This window comes from Hibiscus syriacus, unplaced genomic scaffold, assembly GCF_006381635.1.
Source record: "Hibiscus syriacus cultivar Baekdansim isolate YM2019G1 unplaced genomic scaffold, ASM638163v2 tig00111582_pilon, whole genome shotgun sequence".
Taxonomy (NCBI): Eukaryota; Viridiplantae; Streptophyta; class Magnoliopsida; order Malvales; family Malvaceae; genus Hibiscus; species Hibiscus syriacus.
The window spans coordinates 7,522,925-7,531,105 of record NW_024063126.1 but is presented as its reverse complement, the minus strand read 5'-3'; the positions used below and the strand labels follow the sequence as shown (position 1 = coordinate 7,531,105).

The window sequence follows — 8,181 nt, the reverse complement described above, 5'->3', positions numbered from 1 at the left end:
TGCTATATTAAAAACCAATTAAATAGTTAAGTGATTATATTGACAAAAATTTTAAAATAATGACTATATTGACACCAACCCTATAGATAGATGATCATCCATGTAATTTACCTTAATGTAAAGTTATTTCCTTCTCAACATTTAAATATTTTTTAAAAAAATTATAAATTCAATTTTTAATGTTTAGATTTTTTTTATCAATTTCACTTTTACCTTTTTCATTTAAATAGATTAAATTATAGACTGATGATCTTTGTATTATTTTACGTGATGTCAGCTTAGATAAAATACAGATGATAATTCGTGTTTTTCTTGACGTGGTGTTAGTTTAGACATAACTTTGCAAAAACATAAATGATGATATGAGATTTATCAGAAATAATGTTAGATTAATAATATTAAAAGAAAATGTATCTGATATGTAATTATTAAATTATAAACACGACTAAAGAAAGTCGTCCCCAATGCTACAGTCAATAAAAGGCACCAATAATAATTTTTTTCTTTATTTTCTTAGCAGAATAAAACAAACCAAGCCAAGCTCCCCTGTTATTTTCTCTCTTTCACTTCAATCAGTACCCTTTCATGGCTTCTTCTTCCTCTTCTCCTCCAATGAAGTATCAAGTTTTCTTTAGCTTTAGGGGTGAAGACACACGTCTTAACTTCACCTCTCATCTACACCAAGCTTTGAAGGACAAGGGATTTGGTGTCTTCTTCGATGAAGAAGAATTGGAAAGAGGGGAGCGTATTTCACCTGCACTTTCTCGAGCAATTGAAGCATCGAGACTCTCCATCATCGTTTTGTCTAAAGACTACGCTTCTTCAAAATCATGCTTGGCTGAACTCTCCGATATCATGGACCGCAAGAAAACTCATGGTCAAATTGTCCTTCCCATCTTTTATCATGTTGATCCCTCTGAAGTTCGGAATTTTGGTGGCAGTTTCAAAGCATCCTTTGATGTCCATGAATCAGATAGGCCTCGTGATGAAGTGAAGCGATGGAAAGCTGCCTTTGCTGAAGCCGGTAAATTAAAAGGGTGGCATATAGCTGGAGTCCAATTTGACAGGTAAACTATATTTTTACTCATCTTCTATATTTGACTTTATCTTTGGTTTAACTTTTATTTTTTTTATTATCTGCCAGATCTGAAACCCAGTACATTAATAATATTGTTGAATATGTATTAAATAAGTTGATGAATAGTTATTCTGGAAGTGCTTCTGAAGAATTTATCGGAATAGATTATCAGAAAAAGAAGATTTTGGAGCTGATTAAGCAAAATCGAGTAATAGGACTCTGGGGAATGGGTGGTATAGGCAAAACCACTCTTGCTGAGGTTGTTTATATGGAAGTCTCTAACCCTTTTGAAAGTTGCTACTTTCTTCAAAATGTTAGAGAGAAAATAGAAAAAAAAGGGAAGGAATCCGTGCGAAACAAATTTCTATCCGTACTTTTAAAGGACAAAGAAATTCGTATAGACACCCCTTCCATAGGGTATCCTTACAAAGAGAGGCTGAACAATATACGAGTAATTGTTGTCCTCGACGACGTTAATGACTCAGAACAAGTAGACTGGATGGGTGTTAAACATTTTGGTGATGGAAGTAAAATCATTCTAACGTCTAGAGATAGACAAGTGCTTAAGAATGGAGGAGCGACCCAAATACATAAGGTGGAAGAGTTAAATGAGAAGTATTCTCTTCAACTTTTTTCTATTACTGCATTTAAGCAGTTGAATCCTTCTGTTGATTTTCTACATCTATCCTACGAGTTTGTATGGTTAGCCCATGGCAGTCCACTTGCTCTTAAGATTTTGGGTGCTAAGCTATATTCAAAGTCTATAGAAGAGTGGAAAAGTGAGGTGGAAAAAGTAAACAAGTTTGATGAACCCAAAATTTCACACATTTTGAAGAGTAGCTTTGATGGGTTGGATAAACTACAGAAGGATATATTTCTCGACTTAGTATGCTTCTTTAAAGGCGAATCAAAAGAAAAAGTAGAAAAAATTCTAAGTTGCGTGTATAAAGGTGCTGTGAGTGGACTAAGCAACTTGCTCGACAAGTGCCTATTTGACATCAATTCTTACGGGCGGATTTCTATGCATGATATGCTTGAAAAAATGGGTAAAGATATTGTTGATCAAGAATCTAAATACCCTGAAGAGCGTAAAAGGCTGTGGAATCCTGAAGACGCGTATCAAGTGCTCAACAATAAAGTAAGAGTTATTTATATTTATATTTATTTTCCCCTTTCGTATGATGTCCTATGGTTCAGTATCACACTATTTTATATATATATACACGCACGCACACACACTTGATATTATGTAAAATATATATGTTTTAGGATATGGCATAGGATCTGTTATGGTGTTTGTTGGGTTAGTTACATATCTAATGCACTGCTTTTATATAGAAAGACAATAAAAACAAACATGTTTAATTATGTCCAATTAGTGTAAGCATTTCCTAATATAATTGCATTTTATTTACGATTTAACTAGAATGCATGTAATCTTTCTTATACTAATACTTTGGTAAATTGTTTTTTTATATCAGGGAACTGAACGAATTGAAGGAATAAAGTTCGAAATGTCTCATAGTGATAACCTAAAGTTAAGTCCTACATGTTTTGAGAGCATGCCTAATCTTAGATATATCAAATTTGATGTCCCTGAATTTCTATCGAGTTGGGCTAAGAGATCACTTACAAATGGAGATATTGATATTGCATATCTTCCAAATGAGTTAAAGTGTCTTCAGTGGGAGTATTACCCCTTCAAATCTTTATCACTAAGTTTTAATCCAAAGAATCTTGTAGTGTTGAAATTATCAGGGGCCAATATGGAACAACTTTGGAATGAAGATTTTCAGGTATATGCCTTTATGCTTCCTTCATCTAGGAAGAACCCTAATCTAATGCTTACAAGTAAATATGTTATGCGACTAAAGTAAATAGATAATGCTTACAAGTAATACAATTATTTTATATGTTTTTTGTACAGGATCTTGTTAATTTAAGAGAAATTGACGTTTCTTTTTGCGTGAAGTTAAGGAAGATACCTAATCTATTAGGAGCCATCAACCTCGAAAGCCTTGACTGTAAGTTGTGTAGAAGTTTGGTCCAACTTCCTGAACTCCCAAAGATGTTATATCACTTAAATTTATCATTGACTAAAATAGAAGAAGTGCCTGGTTCAATTGAGCATCTGGACAGACTTGAAACGTTGTATTTGAGATGTTGTCCAATTGTCAAATTCCCAAAAATTCCAAGAAAGGTATATTGCTTAGACTTATCTGAAACTCAAATTTTAGAAGTGTCCTTTTCTTCAGAGCCTTCAAATAATATTCAACAGTTGAAGATGACAAATTCCAAGAGCCTCAAATTACTCTCAGAGCTTCCATCAAACCTGAAGTACTTGGATACACATGGTTGCATATCATTAGAAAGTGTATCTTTCACTGATCGAAATTTCTATTCTTTTGATGGTGAAAGGGACTACACAATGATATTCTCCAATTGTTTCAGCTTGAATCAAGATTCAGTTGATAACATCGAGGCAAATGCCATGCTTCAAATTCAATTCCTAGCGGAGAAATGGGAATCAAGATATGATCATGAGTTCTCGATTGATCCCGAACCAAATTTGTTTTATTGTTTTCCGGGAAACAAAATTTCAGCTGATAGATTTGAGTATCAGAGCATGAATTCTTCATTAAGTTTGAAGATAGCCACAAGGGGGAGTAGTGGGAGAAGATTATTAGTTTTTGCTATATGTCTTGTGGTCGATCTCACTGACTGCGATAGCTTTGGAAATCTTAAATTTATCTGTGAATATCAACCGTTAGTCGCTAGTGGTAATGATGGTGAAGGTGGTTTTAAAAAGTTCAAAAGTAAATTATTTTTCAGGGAAATTGCTTGGAAGATTTATGAGAGCAAGGGTGATCATGTTTTCATTCTATGTGGGAAGGATATGGTTAAAGAAGACCTGAATTATGTGGAGGCATCGTTTCAATTCTACATCAAACATCTCCCATTCATTAAGAATAAAGAAAAACATATCAAAGTGAAGAAATGTGGAGTTCATGTAATTTACGTGGATGCAGAGAGTTACACCATTACTGATGTTATGAGATATGATAAATCCAACCTCAATTTTGATTCCCAAGGAGATGCTAATACTATGGAACCCCATCACCATTCAGCTACAGAAACAAGCACAAGGAGATCAAAGCGGCACAGGGTCGGGTGATTGGAACTTGGAAATACATTTGCTTCTCTATCACATCTGATAACTGCACAAATAAGTTATTAGTTAATCTCTTATTATATCAGATGCAGAAACAACAAGAAGGGGATCAAACCGGCACAGGGTCACAGGTGATTGGAAATTAGAAATACATTTGCTTCTCTTTACATCTGATAACTGCACAAATAAATTAGTATTAGTTAATCTCTTCTTATATCATTATACAGGGCATTGATCATGTTGTTGCTGGCACTAGCATCCATGTCGTTGGTCCTGATGATGATGATGTGGAAGATCTCGAAGAAGATGTGCAATCAGTCATGAGTAGGATTGACAAAAGTGGCAAAGTGTTCTACATGCAGGTATAAGACAATGAAAACATCATAAGTAAATATTCATGTTAGTGGTATCGACGTAGGCCCTGTACACAAATAAGACATAATGAAGGGATTAAACTAATGCTGATTGACGGAAGGAGTGGGTACTTGTTTTTGGTGTGAATCGGTTGATGAGGATGTCAATTACCTGTTTGTTTGTTAATTGCAGATTTATACAGGGTATCTGGCTATCTTTTGCACATTGGTGGAATGTGGCTTGGGGCGATTTGTGTAGTGTCGAGGAGTTATTTAGGTTTTGTTTTTCCCTTTTTTCATTCTGAAAATTTGCAAATTGTGTGGTTAACTTCGTGTTCAGTCGCCTTGTGGAGCACTTGGTTGGGTCGAAATGAAAATATTTTCCATGATAAGCGACTATGGGAGATTGACGAACTGTTAAAGGGTTTTGTCTGTGTGAATTATATTTCTGTTGCAGTCTCGGGCAGTTCCCTTGCGCTGTTGGCTATTGAAGGTTTAGATAGGTGTGATCTGTTCAAGGCATGGTGGTAAATCTTTAAGTTGTTGTGGTTGGCTCGATTTTTTAAGGAGGTCTTTGGGGAGGATCCTGAAGCAGTGTTGTTCTAGCTGTGTTCTTCATTAACTTGTTTTGCATTTTTTTTTTTATAAATCAAACTTTATAATCCAAGAAAGCAGTCCTATCATTAGTTCTGGCATTCCTAAATCACCCTACTCCGGTTGGATTTGGGATTCTATGATCATTTCCTCCGTTTGACCAATACTTATCGAACTAACCTCCATGTGATTAACCTGGTTTCCAACTTCCATAGTAATTGAATCTGGTTAAGCCTATCATTCATGTTCACGATTTTAGGAGTCCTTTATCCTTTTATCTTTGAGGGTTCAACTCTATCTGTTTTCCTTTATCCTGCTTAAATTCATTCGGTGTCCCACTTGCTTCAGTTTCCATTTAGTTGTCATCGTGATTTATAACTCCCATAGCTCTTTGACTATTTCCTGTGGTTTCTCCCTCTGGTTTAATCTCATTGGAAACTACTTCGCTCAAGACTAAAAAACGGTTACCTCCCTAATTTTCTTGAGCGTTGTTTTGGCTTTTTTTGCTAGCTCGCACCCCTCTTTGTCATCTTTGCGCCAACATCCAGGGGCCATACCTACCTTCATTGCTGGTTTCTTGCTTCGCTTGTTCTTCGTCGTGCTGATCCTCATGAAATTCCTGCTGTCCAGCCTTTTCTTTTGTATCCTTCTCCCCTTCTTTTTGGAGATTATCAAAGTGTCTTGACGGGCATTGAACAGATTTGTGTCCCACCACAAATTTGGTGTAATCCTTCATAATCTATGTTGAGGGTAATGTTGCCTATCATAATTCTGGATGACAGGGGTTTGTTCAAATCCACTTCCACAAAGATTCTTGCAAACCTTCCTCTCGTAGTCCACGCCGTACAATGATCCATTTTCAATGGAGTGCCTACCAGTTTGTCAAAGTTAAGAAGGATGCCTTCATCGAAGTATTCTATCGGAAGACCCAAATGTGGATCCAGACCGTTGTCGATGATTTGTTAAACTTTCTCTGCGAAAAATTTTGGTTTCCATTTCTAAACGGTTAGGTAACGATTCATAATTTTCCAGGGTCCTTCCGTTAGGACTTTGACCCTGTCATTTGCACTTTGAAGTTTCACTGCGTAGAATCCGTTCCTCAGGTCAATGCAGTCGAAATCACTTTCTAATTTTCACATGCTTATGATTCTACTTGACAAAGTTTTGTAGGCAATGGTTCTTCCCAAAACTTTGATGATTAGTGCTTTTCGCAACGGCTTTCGAATTCTTTGCTTAACATCCTTGTGATCTTTGTCGTAGGTATTTCATCTTCCTCAATCTCGGATTCTTCGTCGGATTCCATTTCTTCTTCTTCAATTCTTGTTGAACTATTAATGATCTCGGTAAAGATTGGTGAATCTACCACAAAGTCCATCCAAGATGTTGCCCATGTTCTCTCCATCGTTGATTCTGTTAAGACACGTGTGTAAAAAATACCTCATTTTTTTATTACTCTAAAATACTTGGTACAATACTGTATTTATACAATTCAATTACACCAACTAATTTACTAACTAATTGCTAACTAACTACTAACTAATTGTTAACAACTAACAAACTTTCCAAACTACTTCTCAACACTCCCCCTCAAGTTGGTAGTCTAAAGATATCCTTGACTCCCAACTTGGAAATTAAATATTCATGTTGTTGTGCTCCCAAAGCCTTGGTCAAAACGTCAACCAATTGATTTGCTGATGATATATAAATTGTGCAGATTACCCCATCTTGTATTTTCTCCCGAATAAAATGACAATCTATTTCAATATGTTTTGTTCTTTCATGAAAAATTGGATTTGCTACAATATGTAATGCTTCCTTATTATCACAATAAAGTCTAGCTGGTTGTAGGTTCTTGACACCCAATTCCATCAACATACCTCTTAACCATACAATTTCAGCTGCTACCATTTCCATACTTCTGTACTCTGCCTCTGCTGATGATCTTGCTATGGTATTCTGTTTCTTTGACTTCCAGGAAACCAAAGAATTTCCAAGTTTAACACAAAAACCAGTAATTGATTTTCTTGTCATCAAACAAGCTGCCTAATCAACATCACAAAAAGTTGTTGGGTTGCTTTTTATATACTTAACCACTCGAAGTGCTGCTTCCAAATATGATCTTTTGGGTTGCTGCATGAATTGAATAAGATGATGTACTACATAAGTAATATCTGGTCTTGTATGAGTAAGATAGATTAATCTTCCTATTAACCTCCGAAAGACTTCCTTTTCATTTTGCAACATTTCATCATCTATCTTCTTCTCATCATTTTCTATCAATTTCGAGTCATAATCAGCAGAAGTAAACTTAATATTTTGTTCCATATGAGTGCAAACATATTTAACCCCTCCTAATCATGTTTCTTCAATGAGCTCTAGTGCATACTTCATTTGGTTTAACAAAATCTCTTCACTAGATCTAAGTATTTCAAAACCAAGAAAATACTTAAGTTCCCCTAAATCCTTCATTCTGAAATTAGCATGCAGAATTCCTTTCAATTCATCTACCATTGCAGCATCATTACCAGTAATCAATACATCATCAACATATAAAAGCATGATCACTATGTTTGTTCCTTCTCTTTTTGTAAAAAGTGAGTAATCAAACTTACTTTGAATGTATCTAGCAGCAACCAAAGCTTCAGTCAACCTCATGTTCCATTGCCTAGAAGCTTGTTTGAGGCCATAAATAGACTTCAGCAGTCTACAAACCATGTTCTCCCCTGGCTACAGAATCCCTAAGGTAACTTCATGTAAACTTCCTCAATCAAATTTCCTGAAGAAAGTCATTGTACATATCCATTTGAAACAAAGACAAATGTTACATAGAAGCCAGGGCTAAGACAGTTCTCACTGTAACAAGTTTAGCAACAGGCGAGAAAGTCTCAACATAATCTACACCCTCTTGCTGATTGTAACCTTTCGCAACCAAACGCGCCTTGTAGAATTCAACCTCACCATTTGATCGAAACTTGACCTTATAC

The 8,181-nt window shown here is 35.6% G+C and overlaps 1 protein-coding gene across 2 annotated transcripts; it reads left to right on the top strand.

The window, feature by feature from the left end:
• Positions 1-533: 533 nt before the first annotated feature.
• Positions 534-5,192, top strand: LOC120165320 (disease resistance protein RPV1-like). Of its 2 annotated transcripts, XM_039174869.1 has the most exons (6): positions 534-1,067; positions 1,145-2,216; positions 2,560-2,874; positions 3,006-4,381; positions 4,478-4,612; positions 4,797-5,192. In XM_039174869.1, the coding sequence occupies exons 1-4, from the start codon at positions 586-588 to the stop codon at positions 4,251-4,253; spliced, it is 3,117 nt and encodes a 1,038-aa protein (XP_039030800.1). In that variant the 5' UTR covers positions 534-585; the 3' UTR covers positions 4,254-4,381; positions 4,478-4,612; positions 4,797-5,192. The 2 variants fall into 2 exon arrangements, with proteins under 2 accessions (XP_039030800.1, XP_039030799.1); XM_039174868.1 differs by having other exon boundaries at positions 4,478-5,192.
• The last annotated feature ends 2,989 nt before the right edge of the window (positions 5,193-8,181 follow it).

Coding starts and splice junctions, on each gene's coding strand:
- LOC120165320 (XM_039174869.1), top strand. CDS start 586: ATGGCTTCTTCTTCCTCTTCTCCTCCAATGAAGTATCAAGTTTTCTTT. Junction 1,068..1,144: donor GCTGGAGTCCAATTTGACAG/GTAAACTATATT, acceptor ATTATCTGCCAG/ATCTGAAACCCAGTACATTA. Junction 2,875..3,005: donor TTTGGAATGAAGATTTTCAG/GTATATGCCTTT, acceptor TTTTTTGTACAG/GATCTTGTTAATTTAAGAGA.